Source organism: Beta vulgaris, chromosome 2 (assembly GCF_026745355.1).
Source record: "Beta vulgaris subsp. vulgaris cultivar EL10 chromosome 2, EL10.2, whole genome shotgun sequence".
Lineage (NCBI taxonomy): Eukaryota > Viridiplantae > Streptophyta > Magnoliopsida > Caryophyllales > Amaranthaceae > Beta > Beta vulgaris.
This window is the reverse complement of record NC_079203.1, coordinates 10089096-10113985: the sequence shown is the minus strand read 5'-3', so window position 1 is coordinate 10113985 and position 24890 is coordinate 10089096. Positions and strand designations below refer to the sequence as shown.

General features: G+C 33.7%; 2 protein-coding genes across 2 annotated transcripts; both read right to left on the bottom strand.

Moving 5' to 3' along the window:
* Positions 1-5554: 5554 nt before the first annotated feature.
* Positions 5555-6526, bottom strand: LOC109136340 (uncharacterized). Its single transcript, XM_019252342.1, has one exon. The coding sequence runs from the start codon at positions 6524-6526 to the stop codon at positions 5555-5557; it is 972 nt and encodes a 323-aa protein (XP_019107887.1).
* A 5617-nt stretch (positions 6527-12143) lies between these two features.
* On the bottom strand, positions 12144-24890 carry LOC104906295 (uncharacterized). The gene is made up of 5 exons (XM_010695031.4): positions 24462-24890; positions 19130-19179; positions 14269-14392; positions 13755-13862; positions 12144-12945 (listed from the first exon to the last, which is right to left on the bottom strand). Exons 1-5 carry the CDS (start codon positions 24694-24696, stop codon positions 12320-12322), a joined length of 1143 nt encoding a protein of 380 aa, XP_010693333.1. The 5' UTR covers positions 24697-24890; the 3' UTR covers positions 12144-12319.

The following is a 24890-nucleotide window of genomic DNA, read 5'->3' as shown; positions in this document are numbered from 1 at the left end:
ACGCCAGTTTCATTGAGCAACGAAATCAAAGCCACGTGTCAATCCTATTAAAATAATTTTGTTTGATTATGATATTAGTTTCAAAAAATTTTAAAGTCGGTTATTGAATGCCTTAGAAAACCTCCAATTCCCTTAAGTTGAAGATATATCTGTGATTTTGGGCTGTAAAAGAAAGATTCCTCACTAGAAGGAAATCTCCAGCAATTTTTTTTTTCTTTGAGATACATGCCTGTGCTGAAGGATATTCAACAATTTTTCTAAATCATTTTATGAGAAGTTTTTTTTTATCCAATAGTTACCGGTTTTATATCCACTAATAAGGAAATTGATTGTTTTATATTTGCTATAATTTAGGCAAAGAAAGGACTAATACCAACTCTATAACTATAAGTATTCACGAACAGTATGTTAAACCCATTAAATATTACATACCCATAATTTCAAAACATCTCACCAAATCGAGAATCCTCAAACATAGAAAATTATTATAAAAAAGGTGAATAATCAAAGGTCAGAGAAAAATCGAACCAAAAGCAAAATAAATGAGTCGGTCATGGACATGAGCATTCAGTGAGTTGAGAGCGAATTCATCCAAAAATGAGTATCAATTCGATCAATTGGAGTAAGAAAAAAAGAGAGAGAGAAAAAAAACTCATACAAAACAACAATTTGTACAACCTGCACAACAAAACGGCAGCAGCAACTGGGAACCAACCAACAGAGAGGAGAGAGAAAAAATCCAACCCCAAAACCGCCATTAGATGAGAGAGAAACGAAAAACCCTAACAATTAAAATTTCGCCAATGAGAATAATTTGAAGTGACTAACAATTTTCTCATTTCTCTGGAAATGAGATAGAGAGAGGAAGAAGAGATGAAAGTTCAAGTATTCTCTTTAATGGGGAGATCGAAGGATTTGGAGGAGAGCGAGAGAAAAAAGAAAAAATGGTTTATGCAGGGGGTTTGAGTTTGAGTGTGGTGTTTTCTTTTTCTTTCTTCATTCCTTCCTCTCTTTACTCTTTTACCTTTTTCGTAGTGTTCATATATGACATAATCATTGTAATACTCTGTATTTTTTTAGTAAGTTAATATATATATTTTAAGAAAAAATTTAGTTTTTAAAAAGGTTTTATTTACTAAAAAGGCTTATTATTTATTAGAAAGGCTTTTATAAAAAAGATTTTGGGTATTTAAAATAAATTTTAGCCCAAATGAATTTTGGGTCTAACTTTCCTAAGTTTTACATTCAAGTAGTTGGTTCAAAATAAAAAATCTTTTGGAAATCATTCCAAAACGGTTCGCAAAAAGAAGAGAAAAAAAAGATTTAAAGAAATTGCAAAAAAAAGGAAATATATTTTTAAAAAAGAAAAAAAAATAAAAATAAAAATTTGCGTTGGCACATGTAGTTCACGCCACTCACTTGTTATGTTTGATAATACTTTTTTGTTTATCTTTTATAATTATATTTTGTGGGATAAATTATATCTTTTCCTAATCTTAGTTGGATAATCGTAAATATTAGTTATATGTTAGCTAGATTAATTTATTCTTTTCCCTATATTTATCTTTTAGTTTTCTAGTCGTATTCCGATTCTACCTATCCAACCAGTATAAATAGGGGTCTCCACCCATCATATTTTTTACACCAAATTTGAGAAATAAATCTCTTTTCTCAAGTTTAAACTCTCCTCTCTTTTAGCCTACCTTTCTCTTCCTTCCAAGTAGTTATCAATTTTCAAGGTGCCTGTATTTGTAGATCTTTAATAATTGTTTTGCAAATGTAGTATTATGTTTTTACGAAAATATTTTGGATTGAAATACATGTTTTTATGAGTTTTATTATGAACTGCATCTGTGTTTATATGAACATGTTTGAATGTTTACAAATTTTATTTATGAACTTTAAATTATGTTTTTCGTTTAATATATTTACAAAGTTTGATATTTGAATTTATATTCAAATATTTTAGGAGGAGTTTGATCTTTTGATTCATGTTTAAATATTAAAAAAGGAGTGTTTTTGAACTATTATTATTTTTCAAAGGTTAATCCTTGAGCAATTTATTTTATTTATGCCTTTATATGGCTAAGTTTTAAGAATTATTATTCTTTTTAAAGGAGGATTATTTCAGAAGGATTTTAATTAGTTATATGATTTTTTATGATCACAATTATAAAGAGGCAACGACTTATTATTTATTAGCAAGAACGGTAGCCATTATATTATTTACCCACGTACTTTTTGTATAAGCCATGTGGACAAGGTAGTTCCCCGCTTAATAGACTCAGTAAGGAATACTAAACTTGGGGGGTGCGCACACTTTAGCAAGGTACCTAGGCAAGGAAAATGAGTTTTTATAAAGGTTATATACTTCATATTATACAAGTATTATCAAGTATCCAAAAAGGTTTTTCGAAACTAAATATTTCAATGTTTAATTAAATAAAGTGTTTAATATTCCACATATACATATACTCAGTATTTTTACTGACACGCTTTTATTTGTTTTGTTTTATGGCTTTGTCCCTGTGATGACCCTATTTTGGCGAGCAGACTTTACAGGTTGATTTGATGCATACTTCATATAGGGGAGCCAATGAGGAATCATAATTAGTCAAGGAGTTGTTATTTTATTTTCTTTATTTCCATTGTTATATAGTTGTACAATAAAGTTATATTAATAAAGAAAAGTTATTAAAGATATTTCAATAAAGAGAAGTTAGTTCAGTTATTCCGCTGCATTAGTTTAAGTTCAGTTAGTAGTTAGTATTAAAGCCTTTAACGTTATCACGTGGCGGTAATACTCTCAAGTATTAAAATATATTCTTCAAAAATAGAAAATTTGGGAGTGTTACAATCATCCTATTATATATCATACTTTATGAAAGAAGTATAAAACAACTCATGGGTGATAGGTTGAATGAAAAAATTGCAAATGTGAATTAGTATATGGTATCCTGATAATATGTTAGCCAGCTAATTAATTTTCTTTTTTCTTAATTCACTTTTGGTATGAATATAATGAGATGCTAGCATGTTCAGGAGAATTGCAAATGCAATAATAATAGTCATGCAAATTTATTTTATTACCAAATAAGAAATAAAAAGATGTTTTTTTGAAAAAAATAATATGTCACACCATGACTATGATCAGAGATTACATATAACAAAAACAATAACAACTCAATATTTAGTCCCAAAGTGGTCTAAGGTGGGCTAATATGAATCATCATAACAAATCATATCCACGACCAATACATACTAAATTATTTTTTTTTAAAAAAAAAACAGAGTTAGGGCCTGTTCTCTTTAGCATAAAACAACTGAAATGAATTGAATTGAACTGAACTGAATTAAATTATAACTAATAGTAATGATAATAATTTAGGAATTGAACTGAACTGAAATTAAGTTGGGGAGAACAGTCCCTTAAAGTGCGAGAAGTAAGACAAGAGACAATATATGAAACAAGAAATTATAAATTAGGTAAAAAAAGTGAAAACCACCATATAAGGGTCGGTTCACTTCAAATTATTTTGACAAAACTATGAAGATATAAGTTCGAAAAAATTTAGATGATTAGGTGATCCAATGGGTTGCCAACCCTCTAATTATTGAAATTTTCTTGGCCAAGAGTACATTCAGACGTTAATTTTATGATTGTTCTCTCTCCAATTTATTGTATATATATTAATATTATTATTTTATTGTGTCTAAGAGGGTTAACCTTAGGATCACTCAAAATTTTCCTATGCTCTTACATTCAAATGAAACAAAAAATATAAAATACATCCACTTATGAACTTACGCTTGATATTAATATCATTTTTAAAGAAAGTGTACACTTTGAATTCGGCGCATTCTATATAAAAATTCTAAAATAAAGGATTAGCTGAGAGAGTGAAACATGGCCCATGTGCTTAAATTATAAAATATAGCTTTCTTTAATGAGTTTCGAGACACTAATTGAGAAGGTGAATCAACAAAATGAGTTAATTATATATCAAGCTTATATATCAAAAGAGGGATTTATAAGTATTCAATTTTAGTTGGTCAATAAGAGAGTAAAACTGTTGTTGAAAGATCAGAAGTTATCGAATTAGAAAAGTTGTTAATTTGCCTATGTACTTTGTTTTGACAACTTCTTTTTTCTTTGATGTAAAAGATAATATTGAAATGTAAATCATATGGAGAACTTATAAAACACACCTACATTATACAAGTACTGTGTATTTATATTTGTTTACTATACAAAATTATCATTTTCTAAATTATTCTTAATATTAAAATTGTGGTGGCTTAATATATTCTAAAATTCTTTTTAGGAAGAAACTAATGAGCAAGTATTATTTCAAGTAGCAACGAGGAATAAGGTATTTAGGCAAAAAAGTAAAGTGGAAAATCTCGTATGATACTCATTACGTCAAATGGAACGGGAAATAAGGTATGATACAATATATCATCGAAATTGTGGTAATTTCAGGTACCAACCAGGATTAAGGTATTTATACCCCATATGGTACTTATTCCGTCAGTTGGAACAAAATTTCTTATGATATTTCAAAAAAGACAGTTTTTTCGACCATGTGTTAAAAAGTCAAGGACAATTCCTATCACATGGTAGGTTTGTATCTCCTGAGACTAGTTCTTAGTCATCGCTAATTTTATGTAGCCATTTCTCAGTCACGAGTAAAAATTGCATAATAGTACTAATTTATGAGAAAGAACATGGGAAGTCTAACACTTTAAGGCCATTTCAAGTAAAAATGAAGAGTGTAATGTGGAGAGGGTTTCTAAGACAATTGACCCCTAAGTGGTTACTGGGATAAGACCAAGTTCGTGCAAATTTTCTCCCTTTTTGAAGTAGTTGAGATCATTAATTTACCTTTGTCATCTCAACCCTTAGATGATGGCTTTGTGGGGCTACAATCAAATTTGTATATTATATTAAATCATGTCATCACTTTATTAATTTTTCAAAGAATTCCCATACATAAGTTATTAGCGGTTCAATTGTATTGAAAGTGTGGAGAAAATATGGAATTCGAAAGTTGGTGTTGTTGGCTTTGCTTATGACTATGTTATACAACCTTCGTTCTTTTTCTACTTCAACAATTAAGTTTTCACGTTTGCCAATGCACTATTTTAACTATTAATATCTTTAATTACTTTTCAGTAAAATTATAAAAAATTAATATTCTGAAAGTATATATCGAGATGACTCTAACAAGACCCCACATGACAATATTTTTCCTTACATAAAAATCATAATGTATAGTGAAAGGTTATGATGGTGAATGGATAGTGTAAAAATCTCATTTTACAATATTATAGAAATAGAATGGAGGAAGTAACTTCTTAATAAATTTCGTTTTGCACTAAAATGAAGTCTTCCAAAACATATGAGTATCATGTATAAGTCAAACAACTTTAAAATAAATATAAAGGTGTATATCTCTTAAACACAAGTTTTTTTTTATCAAGTTAACGTAAGAATCGTTTACACGTTTTCATTGTATTTTTGTTTTGACATCTAATCAACGTACAACGGAAATTAAACATTACTAAATCTATAGTTCATACTACTTAAAACTATCGTATGAGCCTGCTGGACTTGAACCCTATGAACTTTCAAAATGCGACACCATAGAATGGTACTAGCTTCCTCCCGGATATCCGTTAAAGTATGTTGAATATTTATATCAGCATGTGATGGATTTCTTAGAAATTGAACCAGAGCCATTGAGTTTGTTATAAGGAGAATTCTTGAGAAAGTAGTTGTTCTCGCCCATCTGATGGCTAAGAGACATGCCGCGACTTCTGTTTGAAGAGCTGAAAACGCATACAGAAACGCTCCCTGGCTTCCAATGAGCTGCCCTTGCTGATGGGCTACATAAGCAGCTCCCCCAAATCCCGAATTTTTATCCCATGATCCATCTGTTTGTATAATAATATCCGAATTACCAATCTCCGACTGCCCTAGACATGTGAATATAAAGCCAGGAGGAGATTCATAGTTGGGCGCTGGAGGAGGAATAATCGACGGAGAATCGTTCGCGATGAAGCGAGCATGATTTTGCTCCCCTTCTCTTGCATTGACCCTTACTTCCTCTAGAGTAGCCCGCACCTGCCGAAATATTTGCGCGTTCCTAGCCTTCCAGATAGCCCACAGAGTACCTATAAACTGCGGTAGTCGTAGTCCTCCATACCCATCTTCCTTAAGGTACTTTCCGAACCATAAAGCAAGCCATTGTGCAAGCGAAAAATCCAGTTGGTGATGGGAATGGATTTGAAGCTCATTTCCTTCCCAAGCCTCTATGGCGAGGGGGTAAAACTGGAAAATATATTGCTCGTCCTCATTGTCATGTAAACAAGTTTGGCATTGATTAATATTCGAGATCCCTCGTTGGAATAAATTAGATGATGTGGCCAAACTGTTGTGCCATATTTTCCATATAAAAATTTTCCATTTTGGCATGATGTTAAAACCCCAGAGTTGCCGAAAAAATTTCGAAGTCTCTGGCATTGTCATGCTGCTGATTTCTATTTGCTAATGCTGTAACATTAGCCCATATCCGGACTTTGTAGAGTAATTCCCTGATTGGGTCAGAGGCCAGTAAATCTTATCACTCTCGTTAGGTCGAGAAGGTAGTTCAATACACTTGATGCTTCTGGCATCATTTGGAGTAAAGATTTTATGAATTAGTCGGTAGTTCCACCCCTGGTTATTTGGTAGTATAAGATCTGCAACTGTAGTACTTGCGGCTTCGCGTAGAGTTATCCCATCCCGACAAGTTGGTATTTTCCCATTCACCCATGCTTGTGAGGTCGCTCGGATAGAAGAACCATTTCCCATTTTCCAACCACATAAACCCTGCAAAGATTGGCTTACCTTAAGTAGTCCTCGTCGCCCCAACGACATATTGTGTTGAGAGGTTCTGCTCCAGGATTTTTGTTGATGTTGAGATTGAAAAACCTTAGCTAGCAACAATTGAGGGTGTTGGTTAATGCGCCACACCTTTTTCATAAGTAGCGCTTTGTTAAAACAACTAATATTACGTATTCCTAGACCACCTTGACCTCGCGGAGTATGTAACACTTCTTTGCTTTTCCAGTGAATACCTACCTGGAGATTATTTTTCCAGAAGAAACGTGCCAACATTGCATCCAACTTATTGGTTATAGTAATTGGTATTGGAAAAATGGACAGGTGTTCACTATGGAAGCTACCAGAATGGAGTTGATGATTATGAGCTTTGCCGATTGTGATAGAAAGCTATGGTTCCAGTTTGCTATCTTGTCTGAGATTGTGTCTAGTAAAGGTGTGAAGTGCTGAACCTTCGGACCCTGAATATTAATAGCTGAACCCAGATACGTGCCCAGCGATGGTTTATCTATCATCTGAAGAGCATTTCGATAGGTGATCCGATGTTCCGAGCTGATATTCGGGGTAAAATTTACAAATGATTTATTACGATTAATCATCTGGCCCGAAATGTTGCAAAATCTTGTTACTATTGAGTTAACTGCAGTACATGTTTCATTCGATGCCCTAAAGAAAAATAAGGCATCGTCTGCAAAAAAGAGATGAGATATTGTCGGACCTTGTTTCCGGATCTTTATACCCTGAAAGAGTCTGATTTCCGTTGCTAACGTAGTCATTCGAGAGAGGATAATATCCATACAAAAGAGGAAAAGGTACTGTGATAGAGGATCCCCCTGCCTCAATCCACATCGAGGTTGAAAGGATGGCATCGCTACCTCGTTCACCAGAACCCTATACGAAATTGTTTCGATACATTGCTGAATGAGCTGTAACCAATAGGTAGGAAACCCATAAGCTGCCAGGACCATAAGAATGAAATCCCATCTGACTCGGTCATAAGCTTTGTTCATATCTAGTTTCAATGCTGCCAAATGGCGATTTCCCGATCTTTGTTTGTTAATTATATGTGTCAACTCTTGAGAAATCAAGATGTTATCCTCCATATGCCGACCCGAAACAAAGGCATTTTGATATTCATCAATTAGTCTTGGTAGGAGGGGCATCATCCTGTTGACCATACATTTGGCAATACACTTATAAACAACATTACATAGGCTTATCGGCCGGAACTGACTTACCTCTTCCGGAGGACTTACTTTCGGTATTAGGATCAGCAAAGTTTTGTTCCATTCTCTCAAAATATGGCCAGTATCGAAAAACCGCTTAATCGCTTGAATTACTGAGGTCCCGATATGATCCCAGTGTATTTGATAAAATTCCGCCGAAACACCATCTAGCCCTGGCGATTTCCCATGGGCTATATCGAATATTGCGTGTTTGATTTCCTAATCCGTTATTGGTGCACTCAGTCTCTGCGAATCACTTGACGAGATACGAGGCAAATTAAGCTCCCTTAGTACTAAGTCTATTGCTTCCCCACTTTGTCTATTGTCCGGAGGGTTCTCGGGTAAAGCTTGGTAAAGATCCTGAAAGTAAGTTCGGATCATTTTGCCAATGTCGTCACTATTATCTACCCACTCACCTTCCTGGTTTCGAAGCATGTAAACAAAGTTCCTTTGCTTTTTTTGACGGAGCCTGTTGAATAAAATTTTTGAGGGAATGTCCCCTAACTGAAAATGCCGGTCTTTGATCCTTTGTTGCCAATATGTTAACGCAAGGGTCGCTTCGGTCATTATTGAACGGTGGTTGTTTACTAACGAGACTCCTTGAGAAATGTTCTAAACTAGGTTTCCTTGATGTTGTAGCTCATTAAACACCTTTCTCCAATCGATACCCCAAAAGGATCTTTTATCTAGGCACCAAACTTTGAGTCTCTTACGGATTAAATCCAGTTTCCTAGTCATACTATACATAGCCGATCCCACCATTTGAATCTTCCATATTTCGTGAATGATAGCTGTGATCTCTGAGTGTCTCAAACACCAATTGTCGATTTGATACGGCCGAAGAGGTTTAGTAGACCTAGGAACAATGTGGAGCCAAATAGGGGCATGGTCAGATTGAATTATTGGAAAGTTTTGGATGATGGTCATCGGGAATTCATTCATCCATTCCTGAGATGCATAAGCTCTATCCAGTCGCTCCATAATAAGATCACCGTCACTCCTATTATTTGTCCAAGTATAGCAAGGGCCAAAGAAAGGTATACCTTTTAAATGAAGGTTGTGTTTCCATGAAGTGAATTCTTCCCAACCCCTAATTATCGACGCACCCCCTATTTTATCTGAATATGCATCCACCTGGTTGATATCACCAATGATTAGATAGTTTGTGTAGTGTTGTAATAGTCGTGCCAGTTTATCCTATAAAGCTGGCCTTTGATCTACTTGAGATTCTCCATACAAGAAAAGGCAATGCCAGATTTTTCCATTAAGAGCAGTTATTTTACAAAATACATAGCTCCTAGATTGATCAACTACATCCACTGCGAAAGGCCCCCAGCAAAAAACCACTAGGCCACCCCTTGTATCTACAGCATCCACACCACAAAACGAAGAGCGACAAGTTGATCTAAGTACATTAACCACTTTATTTACATTGGTTTTAGTCTCCTGCAGAAATAGAAAACTCGGATGATAACTCGCGACGAGCCATCTGAGGTATGGAATTGTCGGACTACTCAAGTCATTTAGTCCTCGACAATTCCAAGAAAGGATATTCATGATGACAGGGGTGGTTGATGAGGGTCAACCACTTCCCTAGTGTTACTATCTTGTGCCTTTCCAATTGTCGGAAGTAGGTACCAGCTTGATACACGTTTTCATTGTAGCTGATATATAAACATTGTTATTATACTAAATAGTTCCCCTGCATTATGCACGGGCCTAAAACCTAGTATTTCATAAAGCAACAAATGACCTCTTAAATAGGCACTATAATAGCCAACTTAGAACTAAAATTAAGCAATGACACAAAGATAGGAACCGTGAACATGTCCCCTAAACCACAATATGCTTCTACTCAACAATAATAAAACACATGCTAACTTATTGACTATATCCTAGTAACACCTCTAGGAAGCACTAAGCAATTATAATTGGCCACTAGCCATGTTTGATTGAAGGACTAATCAATTTTGAAGCATTTTCGAATACATTCCCTTGCTTCAAAGTTTCATAAAATAAATGAAGCATGTCTCTTCATCCATGATGCACATCTCATCGCCGTTAATTTTTTGTTGTTGTCGATCTTAATCTTCATGGAGCACTTCTCTTCATTAAGATAGAATCACATCTCTCTTCCTAATTTAATGCATTTTTCATTATCATCTTTTAATTTATTGATGCATATTATCACAAGCCTTCACTAAATTTCTCCATAAACTCTCTTCAACGTAGTCTTGCAAATTTGACCACATGCATTACTAAAAATTTGGAAACCGTGTTTGAGTTGACTACGACTTCCACCATAATCAGATTGCCAATCACTAGTAGAATAAACGCTTATTGCTGCGGTAAAAAATTAGCCTATTGTGGCGGTTTAGGCCGCGCACCAATTAAGGGGACATTAATAGGTAATTAACATATTGTTTCGATTTTAAACCGCAGCAATATTTCAACATATTTTTGCGGTTTTTGGGTAAAATCGCAGCAATATATTTATTTTATATTAGCAAAATTGAGTATACAGCTGCGGTTTTCTAATATACTATATTTTATAATAAATAATAAGCATATTGCTGCGGTTCCTAACCAAAACCTCAGCAATAGGTAGAGGGTAGGTCATTTTTTTTTTTTGCATTTTCCCGTTAAATTCGAAAGATGAACAAAATTCAAAAAAATAGCAAAAACTTATAAACTTGCAACAAAATCTAACTACAAAACATAAAAATTGAAAATAAATGAAGGCAAATACATCTAACATTGATTCTAACACATAAACAAAAAAATAAAAAGACAAACTTATATTACATCAGAAAGAAAGAAAAAAAACAGATCTGAAATAATTAAAAAAAAGCAAAAAAAACAGATGAAATAATAAAAAAACGAAAAAATAAACAAATATGTAACAATTGTAAAACGAAAAAAAAAAATCTGAAAAACAAACAAAATGAAAAGAAAATCTTCAAGACTCGATCTTCGAGTCTTCGATCTTCGACAAAGAATTCGAGTCTTCGACAAATAAACAAATATCTTCGAGTCTTCGATCTTCGAGACGCTGACGAAGAACTCGAGACGCCGACGAAGAACAGCCGATGAAGAATGACAAAACGAGCCGACGAAGAACAACGAGTTTCAGATGTGACGATGAGCGACGATAAAGGGCTGACGACGATGCTTTGCGAGAAGATGAACGGCGCTGACGATTTACTAGCAGATGAATGGCCGACGAAAAGAGCACGACAACTAAGGCCTACTTGCTGTCGACGGAAAGAGAACGACGACGAAGGCCTACTTGCTGTCGACGAAAAGAGAAGGCCGACGACGAGAGACCGACCGAGGTTCGAGGAAAAGAGATCCGATCAGGTTGAGAGGAAGAGAGAGGTTGAGAGGAAGAGAGAGAGGATGAGAGTAAGAAACGGCATATAGGTTGTGTAGAAGTGAGAAAGAAAAGCCCTAACTCATGACATGTATGTTTTATATTTTTTTTAAAAAAATGTAATGATATTGCTGCGGTTTCTTTTAAAAACCGCAACAACATATTAAAGTTTAATTTTTAAATATTATTTTAATATATTGCTGCGTTTTTTGATAAAAATCGCAGCAATATATCTGGTCAAATAATCAACCTTCTTTTAAAAAAATTTATGTTGATGACATAGTGCTGCGATTTTTGGCCAAAACCGCAGCAATATGTTAATTTTATATTTTTCCTTTTCTTTTAAGTGATATATTGTTGTGTATGGGTAAAACCGCAGCAATATCACCGCAGCAATAAGCATTTATTCTACTAGTGAATTATCTGATTTTCTTGTGAAAATTGTCCTTCACCTTAAATGACTTGTATCCATCCTTTTATAATAACAAAAATTCTTATTATCACTAGCCTGTTGGATTGGACTAATCAACTTTGAAGCATTTTCCAACAATCACCCATAATCCCCCATGATTACACAAATTGAATGGCATGATAAATACATAAAACTATAAAACCGTCTTCAGCAACTTGCCAAAACTAAAACATTAACAGATGAAAATTTGTTAAACAGGCCATTTTTATTGAAACATCTCAGATCACAACGGTGAAGTACTGGAAGAATAGAATTTGCCTATCAAAGCCAACAACAAGCAATCCTTCCCAGCTCAAGACTTTTAAGAACAAAAAATAGCCAAAACACAACAAAAATACAAACTCTTCTATCCATGTTTCCAACTAATTCATGGTCGAGAACTTGAACAACATGTAATGCTCATAAGTTTCACCAGGGGAAACCATCACTGAAGGGAAATTCGGATGATTGACAGCATCAGGGAACCCCTGAGTCTCCAAACATAGAGCAGCATGAGGTCCATACACATGTCCTCCTTTACCTGTCGTATTTAGTGTGTTGCTTGTATAAAATTGGACTCCAGGCTTGTTTGCCCACAACTCCATCACCCGCCCTGATTTTTTCTCCTTTACAACAGCAACGGGTGTCACAGCAGCATGTCGAGTCTTGTAACCATCAACCACATAGTTTATGTCATAGCCTTTCGGAAGCTTATTTATCGTGCTCCCAACAGTATGAGGCTTAAGGAAATCGAATGGTGTTCCTTTCACTTGCTCGAACTTGCCTGTTGGTATGAGGTTTTTATCCACAGGAGTAATTTGGGAAGCGAAGATTTGAACTTCATGAGCTAGAATGTTGCCACTAGTATGGCCTCCAAGGTTCCAATATGTATGTTGGGCTAGATTAACTGGAGTTGGCTTGTTTAAAGGTTTTGCTCTCATTGTGACTAATAGATGGTTTCCCTTGATTATTTTGTATATCACTGTTACCTTCAGCTTACCTGGGAATCCTGCAATTATTTGTAGTAAAAATTATGTTAAGTCTATGTTTGATTCGACAGATCAGGAATTATTATGAATGGGAAAATTATTTTCCATGAAAAAGTTCTTCCTTTGAAGAACACATTTATAGAATGAAAAGGAGGCAAGTAATAGGGATGAAAACATATATACGGTATTTTTTCCAGAATGAAGGATAGTCTAATTTTGGGAGAATAATATTTTAGCATTATTGGAAAAGTCATCTTCTTTCCTTTAGAAACCAAACAAAGGTAAACAACTTTTTCAAATTAATTAATTTGATATTATTTTATTATACAACTTAAATTATATGATTTTTAATTTTTTGAACCATAACTAGAAAACTAATTATGATACCAAATGGATCCCGACATTTTATTTTCCTCCCAACCGAACACAGTTTAAGTATGAGAAATGCGTAAATTTACAATAACATAGCAATGCAGCCATGAATCATGATGACACTTTTGCATGGTAAATATTCAAAACCCTACTTTAACGGTTCATTTGGTAGATGAAAACAAATTATATATAGTTTTAGTATGCAGTCAAAGTCCATTCCCAAACATTTAGATTTCTTCATAATCTTTTTATTACCATCCATTGCAACTCTATTTGAAATAATTTGTGAAGAAGATCACATATTTGAACATGGAATTCTGTTACCGGCCATAGGAATACATGTAGTTGACATTCCTTACAAATTATGATTTCATTAGTTTATTTGTCATTTAATACTGCCTATCAAACAGATCATTGAGGACATGAAAATGCTAGCGGTTAGCTTATAGCAACTAACCTTGTTCTCCATCAAAACTGAAGTAACTAAACTTAATATGTGGATAATGAGCTTTGGGGCTGTAACGGTCCACCTTCCAGATAACACGACTGAACCCTTTTGGACCACCTGTGTTACCATAGAAATGTCACTTTAGCAATGATATAGCGCAAAAATATAGTTACAACACGTTTGGTTAGCGGTATCAAATGGTGGTAATGGTAATGGTTTGTAGTGCAAAATTTGTGAAGGCATTCCAATGTTAACATTCATGGTAATGCTAATTCATCCCAAAATACCTATTTTCTTCCTAAAATTTCATTACCATCCATTACCACTTGGGAATGTAGTATTAGGTGGTAATGAAAATTTATGAAAGAACACACATGTTTTGACATCAAGTTCCATTACCATAGATGTTAACATTAAAATGTCTTCACAAACTTACACTAAAAAGCATTACCATTACCACAATTTAATACCACTAACCAAATATGTCGTTAAAATTAATATAGAATGGGAAAAGTGGGTTCACCATGAAGTATGTTTTTCCCCTCATTGGCAATGAGTTTGTAGTGTTTTTCATTGTAAGTATATTGTGCACCAGCAATTCTGTTAGCCACCCGCCCAACGATGGCACCAAAGTATGTTGTATCATTCTGTGTTCACAAGAAATTATTTGAGTCAAAAGGTACAGCTTCTAAAGTTTTCAAGAGAAAATGCTAAAACAAGTCTTTTGAAAGGCACTCGACCCATGAGGCCATGAATAAACATTCCGTACTAGCTTTACTAGATGAATTTCTCAACTAAGTTTCAGCTAGTTTAACATGAGATCGGAAAAGTTGCGCATCCTAGACATAATACCTCTCTCTAAAGCGGCGTAAGCACTTCACTCACTAGGGAATGAAATTGATTCACTTGCATTCTTGCTAGCACTACAAAAAGCTCCGGTCTTGACGCCCCTACTACTGCTGTAATTACAAAATTGGCCTAACTAGATCTATGACTAATGGGACAATTATTTAGCTAACTAAAATCAAGTCAAATAGCCTTATTCTTATTAAAGAGTACATCATGATTTGATGTTGAAAAGAGAATTCTAAATAAGACATGTTGATCGCTTGTCTTCTTTCTTTGAACTGTTTTCTACATTATCGATGGAAATACCTTATTATTTTATGATTCTTTTTTGATTTCCGACTGAAAAGTTAAACTTCTATAATGATGGTGCCATATGGTTCAGAGGTTCTCTTCTCTAAACTTAAGTTAACTTAAAAAACATCTACACATCATGTTTTAACTAGACCTATTTGCTTACAAGTTGCGTTATTTTTAAACTTCAAAAATTTCGCAATAACCACTAAAACGTTAATACATATGATTCTTATAGTAATGAATATTTCACTATTTTGTATTGTAGTCTCCAATGCATGTGATTCATGTGCTAGACACATGCTCAAGCTTGTTGGTATCTCCAGAAATTTGAAGTAATTTATATGTAACGCATATCAGCCATGAAATATTCTGACTTGGATCAATCCATAGGATCAAGATCACGCTAGGCAGCTAGCTGTCTAGGTTGACCTATACAAATCTTGGTCGCCAATCACTACGTCGTGCCATTTTATGACATAATTATATATGATTTCGATATATATATTTGATGATTCTGCACTAGTAGGTAAGTCTTCTAAAAAGTAATTCCAATAAGAGCTTCTCTTGCTATAGATCCCTTTAAGTTTCTCCCCCTCTCACTCACAACCCAAAGTTCGAATTTCGCTGGCAAGAGTTCTTTTTTTTTTCTCCCTTTGCTTGTTGTTTGTTTGTTGTTGATGGCTCTAACAATCCGTTTAATAGGCGATACTAGATAGCATTAATAATAATGAAATTATGAAATCATATACAAGGAATTAATCCTCTACTCCGTAAGATGACTCTTCACCATTTTTCACATTTATAACTAGTCATTATGCCCGGGGCCGGGCTACGCCCCGGGTAAGAAAAAAATCTCATTTATTAATATTATAATTTGAGATTACAACACTAAATGTTAGTTGGTCTAGTGGTTAAGACTTAAGTATGTATTCTTGAGGTTCCAGGATCAAACCTTATACTATTTCTAATTCTTTTTATTATCGTGGATTACATGGAGTAAAACTCTCTTAGGGAGAGCGCCACGTGACACCGTTTCTTGTTTATGCACGCCTTTTAATATATTAGTATAGATATTTCATTCGTAGTGAAATATATTTTACACTTTTCAAAACACACATTTTTAGGTACTTTATTTTTGAAGAAAGAGATAGAGAGAGAAAAAAAGGAGACCCATCTAATAGGAGAGAGATTGTTGCCCAAAGAAGTTGTAACAAAAAAGTATAACATGTACTCCCTCCGTTTCATTTTAATTGTTACACTCATCCTTTTTATGCATGTCAATACAATACTTTGATGATATATATCTCTAAGTTTGTATTTGTAAATTATAAAAAGTACATATTAATAAAATACGTACTAAGGGCCTGTTCTCTTCGGCATAAAACAGCTGAACTGAACTGAACTGAATTGAACTGAACTGAATTGAACTGAACTGAATTGAACTGAACTGAACTGAACTGAACTGATCTGAACTGAACTGATCTGAACTGAATTGAACTGAACTGAATAGTGATATGTGAGAGTAAAAGTATTGTCAAGAGCTGAACTGAACTGAACTGGTATGAACTGAACTGAACTGATCTGATCTGAACTGAACTGAACTGATCTGAACTGAACTGAACTGAATTGAACTGAACTGAACTGAATTGAACTGAACTGAAAATAAGCTGGGGAGAACAGGCCCTAAAACGAATCTAACAAGATCCTACATGATTATGTTTTTATTCACGTATAAATCACAAATGACGGTCAAAGTGCAATTTGTAAATAGTGTGAAATATCAAAGTGTAACAATTAAAATGAAATGGAAGAAGTATTTTGTTACATAGGAAGTACAAATTTATGAAAAAAAACATATTGGAAGATGAATTATGTCATTACAAAGCTAACTTTAATTGTTGTCTTTTGTGTCACTACTGTCATTTATATCTGACAATCAAAGGCTTTATCCCCCATGAAAAAGTGATGAATTTTTTATTTATCCAGCATTTAGACTAGAAGAAGGAATATTAAGCCTGATCTACAGCCATATTTTTTAATCAATCAAACCACTAATTTTTAATTCAATTAAATTAATTTTGTATAACTATTAAAATATGATTCTTAGAACTTTTAGGTAAGATGTATCACATAATTTACACTGTAATTGTAAATATTGTAAAATACTTCTACGCAAAGCCAAATGAAACTAGATGACAAAAGGTATGATTAATTAAACGAGTTGGCACGACGTTTAATTAGTGGAGACCTCGAAGTTTTAAAACAGATTCAAGAGAACAGACTTTTATAATAAAGGGGAAGCTTGACATTGGTTCGTTCATTGTTTACCAGAAACGGAGAGCTACTTCATATCCCAAAAATACGTACTTGCGGTACTTCTATATAAATTACTCCCTCCGTTCTAATTTAGTTGCTACATTTTGACCGTAGGCATTATTCACATTATAACTTTGATTATCTTTTATTCCATGTACATAAGAAAAATATAGTCATGTTGGATCTTGTTTGATTCGTCCCAATTTGTATTTTTCAAATATATAATTTTTCATGTGAAAGTATTGGGTCAGACCGTCTGACCCAATATTCTCGTCAGACGGGCTGAGCCCAGTTCTCTCCTCTCATCCTGCTACTTACTTTTTTTTTTTTTTACGGGCACCCTGCTACTACCTTACTCCCACCATCAATTCAATTTCATGGCAATTACGCAACTCCTTCGCAATCTTCAATACTCCTCTCAGTCTCACCCATCATCTTTCTCTCTCCTCTTTAAACATCTCTTCGCAATCGTTCTCATAGGTGAAGGTCGGTGTTTGTATCATTGATTCTTTCTGTATCATATTTAATAAGAAATGACAGAGTTATGTGTGTCATGGTTGAATGTTAAGGTCATTGAGATGTAGATAGGTCCAGGAAAAAGAAGAAGAAGATGTAGATATGAGTTTTACTGATGTGGATTGTGTCGTGAGAGTAGTTGCGAGGCAACTTCATTAGAGTAATAATTTAGATCACTTCATCTTTTGGACGTTCTCATGGGACGCGTCGAACACTCAGACTAACAGACGATGATAGATGAAAGTGGAGTGAGCATATGAAAACACTAAATTTGGAGGAAAACCAGGGCTTTGAATTTTTTCAGTTCTAAGAGGAATGAAGAAGAAGGAGAAAGTGAGAGAAAGTAGAGGTAAGTGTTTTGTTTTCTTTTCAGTTGGTCTTTATTTTCTTTCAGTTGGACTTTCTTTTCTTTCAGTTAATTAGACTTTCTTTTCTTTCAGTTGGACTTTCTTTTCTTTCAGTTGGACCAACTGAAAGAAATAATGGGCCAATTGAAAGAAATAATGGACTAACTGAAACAAAATGAAGACTAATTGAAACAAAATGAAGACTACCTGAAGAAAAATGTAGACTACCTGAAAAAGAATAAAGACCAACTGAAACCCAAGTAAGTCTAACTGAAGCACAGAAACCCACTGAAAAACAAAGAAGACTAACTGAAAACAAAATGAAGACTACCTGAAAAAAAATTGGAACCACCTGAAAAAAATGAAGACTACCTGAAAAAAATTGGAACCACCTGAAAGTCGTCCGACCAAGATTATGGTCGGACGTGTCCGACACAATACGTTCTCTTTTTTCATATATGTAACTCAAGATATTGATATTTGAAGTTACATCTCGTAAATTGTGATAAAATAAATGTAACAACTAAATTGGGACAGGGGAAGTAACTACTTAATAACATGCTCATTTTTGCCGCCAAAGATAAGCAATTAGGACAATCTCTATGTGCAGAACTGAAATGGTCCCCTTGAGGTTCACAATGAAAGGATAGAATCTTCCCTCACATTAGTAATGGCATTTTCAAAACTTCATATTCTATTTCCCTTAATTTGAACTCAATTTTTCTACATTGATTTTGATGAGTTTTCATGGACATTATCGATAGAATAAAATTTGATATAATATAAAATATACTAGGATTATATTTTGTATTTACACTTTTACTCTAGATAAATAATTTAGGAAATACTCCTGAATCTATCCAACTATTACATTCAACTCATATGAAAGTTTTAATCATTCATCATTATCGATTAGTTTCTATAACAGTTAATTAAACGGATCATGAGCATTTTGCTTGAAAAAGAGCAAACTTGAAAATTCAACTATCAATAACTACTACTATTTACACTTTGATCTTTCTCAAAAGATTTTGTATAAGAATTCAAAGGATGAATACATACCACATATTCCTTGGCAGAGTCATATCCAAGAACCACATCAGCTAGCTTTCCTGTAAGTAGTTGTTCGAAAATTAATTAAAAGGTGAAAAGTCTTAATTATAATATTCTTCTATATCTTTTTTTGACGAGAATATTCTTCTATGTCAATTATTCAGCTATATGTAGTAAACATCTTAATCGTTCAGAAAAAAGGCAAATAATTGAGATTGTCCCTTTGCTGTCAAAAAAAAAAATATTGAGATTGTCCCAATTTATCACAATGATACATGATTGGTAATATATCATATTAGTATCTTGGCGTAATTTGGGGAATTTCAAAGAAACAGATGTTTTTGGTAGTTTTTTGCACTTTTCTTCTTATAAATCTTTGATACACACCACTCACATACACACGTAACCCCGGTGATCAACTTGTAGTTTTTCCGAAAGACTGATTCTTTTGATACACACGCATAATATTTTATTTTATCTCTTATAAAGAGAAGTTACTAATGAAAAAGTGTTTAGGGGAGTTAATCAACATACAAATCCTGTCAAATACTTAATTTAGTTTTTAGTTGCAACAATTTTTATTTATAAGCGTCTTTATTGAGGGAACATTTCCTTTTTTGATAAAGATTTTGCGATAAGTGGAAGAGTCCGAAGAAAAAAAGTTTCTCTCTCCTCATAGAAAACCCCTGCTTCCCAAAGCTTCTACCCCCAACCCCCCCAAAGTTGCAGCGCTTGGTTCGCCGGCGACCGATCTGCCCTCTGGTCGCCGGCGAGCCTTCAATTTCGGCGACCCCAGCATTAATTGGTGCGTAGAGTGTTCGGTGGTGCGATTTTTTTCATCAGTCGGAGGGTGAGTGTTGATCGCACATCGGCGGCAGATAGGTTTAAAGAATCAGTGTATGCATCTCTCTAGTGAATGCATTTTCCTTGTATCATATTGTTGATCTCAGGTGTGTTCTTTCCAAATTTGGTTTTTTCAATTTCTTAAAAAGTTGGTTTGAAGAATCGGTGTATGCATCTCTAGTGAATGCGTTTTCCTTGTATCATATTGTTGATCTCAGGTGTGTTCTTCCCAAATTTGGTTTGGTTTTTTTTTTTTTTTTTTTTTTTTTAATTTCTTAAAAAGTTGTTGGGGGTGAATGTCATCCTAGTTATTAGAGTGAAGAAGTTACATCTTTGTGGTTTCATATCTGATTAAAAAAATAAGTATGTTTTCATTAGAAGTTTGTGAAAGGTTGAAGGGAGAGCTCCATGAACTCCTTAATAAGGATTGTAATTTAGGACTAGATGATAATAAGTTATTGCATTCTGTTTCTTCATTAGATAATCCCAAGAATTCATTGGATCTAGTTAAGTCATGGAAGGAAGAAGGAAATTCCCTATTCTGTCATGGGCATATTGATGATGCCTTAGAGTGTTATGGTTTTGCTGGTGTGATGCTTAGCCTAATTATCTTGGAGGAGAAAGATGCTACAAGGTTTTGCGAATTGGCTTTTTGCATCTTGCTAAATTTAGCTGCTTGTTTCCTGAAGATAGATGAATTTGATCAAGTTGGTCTTCTTTGCTCTGTTGTTTTAAGCTTTGACCCGTGCAACGTAAAAGCTTTGTTTAGAAGAGCTAGAGCATCGGTGGGAATAGGAAGGTGTGATTTAGCTTATTGGGATTTGCTACAAGCCTCTAAGATTGACCCATCAAACAAAGAAATTGCTACGAAATTAATCGAAGTTCAAAGTTCAATTATTAAGCACAAGGATCATCCCGTTGGTTTAGGGGTGGAACCATTGCCACCAAGGAAAAAGATGAAGGAACAACATCAGGACGAAGGAGAATGCTCTAATAAGATGAAGGAAGGAAATAATAATGAGACCCTAAACTTATTGCAGGCATGCGTGGATAAGGACCAAGTCACATGTGAAGAGAAAGATGTTGAAATGGAGTGTGTAACTGAGAGTGTGAGTGACTCCAAAATCAAAAATCCAAATCAGGCAGAGCCTAAACATCGGTTTGTTAACCGAAAAAGGCCAGGCTCCTCATTACAATTGTCTAAAAACATTACTCAAATGCTGAGGGACGGGAAATCAGTGCAATTGTATAATCCAAAATCAGGGTCATATATGGTAGTCCGAGTTCCTCAATTATCAAAGGGGGGCGTTACAGGGAAAACCACAATGCAAGACGGTCAGTTGCAACAACATTTTTTTGGTCTTGCGAATGAGCGTTGTCTCCCTAACAGAGGGGATGAAGTCATTAATCCCATCTTAACCCACCATGAAAGTGAAGATCTATTGATGAGAAGTATGGAGTCCAAGTCCATCAACGATATGGAAAAGGAGATAGCAGCTAGTGGGATCCACATGGCCCAGTCGAGCCCATTTGTTCCATCTAGACTTCCAATTAATGGATGTATTGCATTAGATTCTAAGGAAACTAAGGGTCGGAAGAAGCGTAGCAAAACCCAACCACGAATAGGGAACTCCAAGAGAACCCTAAAGAATTATCACAATAAAAACTCCTATTTCCTTCCTAAGTTTGATTCTATTGGCAGGTTACGTGCTGGAACAAAGAGGAAAGCTGGTTTCGGTGCAGATCCCTCCCAAAGCTCGAGGAAAAAGCATGCTTCAAGTTCTTGTGTTGCTAGCAATAATTCAGATATCAGTAATATGTCAAGTCCTAGTTTGCAATCAGATGTTAGTAGTAAATCAGAGGTCAGTATTGTTTCATGGTCTAGTCTAATGTCGTTAAGTCTTGTTAGTCTATGTTCATCGAGTCCCAAAATAAACGAAGCCCACAGCCTATCCTTAGAAGGTAGGGAAACGGGCTCACTTGTAATTTAATGTTTTTATTAATGTATGTTCTTGTTGCCAAAAAAAAAAAAAAAAAAAAGATTTTGCGATAGTTTTGACAATTTTATATGCACTTTACAAGTTTACATACCCCACATGCAAAAAGTATGAGCAACTTGGTAAAATCTTACTCTCCTAATTTTTTTTAATATTTGTGTAAAAAGACAGTTATTTTAACCTAACAAACAGAGGTAGTACATGCAAATAGTATGAATAACTTGGTAAAATCTTACTCTTTCTCATCCTTTTTTAATATATGTGCAAAAGACATTTGTTTTACCCAGACAAACAGAGGTAGTATAATCGTAAGACAATTAGCAATTGGTGGGGGCCATCTACTAGCTTATACTCCTTCTGTATTTTTTTATCTTTCCTACTTTGATTTTGCACGTTTGCCAATGCATTTTTTCTACATTAATTATCTTTCATTACCTATTAGTAAAAATTATAATAATTGAATATTAATAAAGTACTCATTGAGACGAATCAAACAAGACTCCACATGACTATATTTTTTCTCATATATTGAGAAAAATCTAAAAGATTCTCTCTACTTGTGAATAATGTCAAGATTCTAAGTGAGAAAGATAAAAAAATACAGAGGGAGTACTACCTTATTTCTTTTGCTACATTTCTATTTTAAAAAATCAACTATCACCTTTGATCGATTGTTTTGATTTCTTTATAACTAAAGATATAATCATGTGTATTTTTGTCAAATTCGTCTACTCGATGTATAGATTTATAATATCAATTTATTATAATTTTTAATTAAAATGAATAAGAAATATTAAAGGATAAAAAAGATCTTAAAACCGTGTCAAAACAATGTAACAGCAAAAAAATAAAGGGAGTACTACATGAAACCTCTTGTGATCCATTTGCTTTTCCATGCTACCAAATATTTATTTCAATTTTTTTTTTTGTATTGCAACAATTGCTTTTCTATCCTATCCATTACCACCTTTCATTATTTATCAACATAAGGTAAGATATAGTCTTATGAGATTTACATTCGTCTCAATATACATTCTAAATATCAAATTTTCATAATTTTAACAAAAAATAAATAAAGATATTAATACAATTATTGTAACAATTGTTGTAATAGAAGAAGAATAATGGATCCAATTAAAAAAAAAAGCACGATGGAAATATAAGTTTGACTATTGAATTCTATACTTGTATATTAATATATTTCCTCCCTTTCATTTTATTATTTTCGTATTTTGTTCTAGATATTCCAAATATTTTTCTCATTTCCATTGTTTCTATTTGAAAACATCCTTTTTGCTCTTTCTCTCTCTCCTTTTCACATAGATCGAATTTTGACAATATTGTTGAATGCTTCCTCAATCTCATTTGTTGGGTATAACAAAAAAAACTTTATATTCTCTCACCTCTTATTACATGTTCACCCATTTATAATCCCATTCTTTTTTTCAATAACAATAATGTCAAAAAAAACAAAAATTTCCTATACATGTACTCCAATCTCTTATTTCAGTTTCTTTCGCTATGAAATAGGAACTATAAAACTAGTTATTAGGCCCGGGTTATGCCCTGAGTAAGAAAATTTTCATTTATTAATATTGTACTTTGATATAACAGTACTAAATACTACTTGGTCTAGTGGTTAAAACTTTAATACATGAACTTGAGGTCACATGATCAAAACCTATGCTATACAATTTCTAATTTTTTTATTGTACATGGATTACGTGATCTAAAATACTAACACTTTCTAGGGAGAGCGCCACGTGACACCGTTTCTGATGTACGCATGTATGGTAATATATTAGTATAGATTTGGCGAAAGAAGTAAAAGTTGACATAGAAATAATACACATCAGATTGACTAAAAAAATTTACGTGATATTTTTTTCTTATATATTAATGATAATTTTTGGCCGTAGTTAATTAAATTTGATGACGAATAAGAAATTGGAGTGAACAAGTATCACTTATTTTCCTTCGTCAGTGTAAAAGAAAGTATTAGCTTACCACAAACCAATAATTATAAATGTGTGTATGATTTATGCAAAAATAATCTAAATTCTAAGTAGGAACAATTGTGAAAAAAAAAAACTAAATATTGTGTGGACTAAAATCACTACTATATTATGATTGCAAACTACTACATCATAACACAGAAAATTATTAAAAAATATTACTCCTAATTTAAAATCTTGACATTATTTACAATTAAAGGGAATCTTTTAGATTTTTCTCCATGTATAAAAAAAATATAGTTATATGGAGTCTTGTTTGATTCGTCTTAATTATAATTTTAATATGTAATAAAAGATATTTAAGGTGAGATACGTGCAAACGTGCAAAATCAAAATAGAAAACATAAAAAAAAATACAGATGGAGTACCTCTTTTAATCACAAATAATATCTTTCGAATACATAAATTAAAAAAAAATCAAACCCATTTAAAATTAAAATCACGATCCAAAAAAACTTATAGAACAGTGAGATTCAGAAACATTACCATATTTATCAGGAACAATGACAGAGATAACAGTAGCCCCATAATTAGTAAGCTTAACAGAGACATTCCCATTCTTAAGCTCATAAACTCCAATCTCTTGATTCACTTTTGGGTGATATTTGGAATGATGTTGGTGGTTCGAAATGTAAGAAACTTGAGGATTTAATGCAAAACTGAAGTTGAAAAGGCTGAGAGATAATAGAGAGAACATTATTAAGTGAGAGATTTCAGCCATTTTTGGGGATAAAAACGGTAGTACTTGGGAAAGAATTTTCTTAATGTTGCTTTTCTAATGCTAAGGGTTTTGGGGGAAGAACGTGTAACGGTGCAAGCTTTAAAGAGGGCGCATCCCACTTGGAGATTTTATCCAGGTATCAAAAGCTTGCATTGACTGGTGACTTGTGAGTTAACGTCTTTTTTATGGCTTAT

Excerpts from the sequence above, each read along its gene's own strand:
- LOC109136340 (XM_019252342.1), bottom strand. The coding sequence starts at position 6,526 with ATGCCAGAGACTTCGAAATTTTTTCGGCAACTCTGGGGTTTTAACATC.
- LOC104906295 (XM_010695031.4), bottom strand. The coding sequence starts at position 24,696 with ATGGCTGAAATCTCTCACTTAATAATGTTCTCTCTATTATCTCTCAGC. Across the intron at positions 14,393-19,129 it reads ACTCTGCCAAGGAATATGTG|AATGATACAACATACTTTGG; the intron begins GTATGTATTCAT and ends TTGTGAACACAG. Across the intron at positions 12,946-13,754 it reads CAGTTTTGATGGAGAACAAG|GATTCCCAGGTAAGCTGAAG; the intron begins GTTAGTTGCTAT and ends AAATAATTGCAG.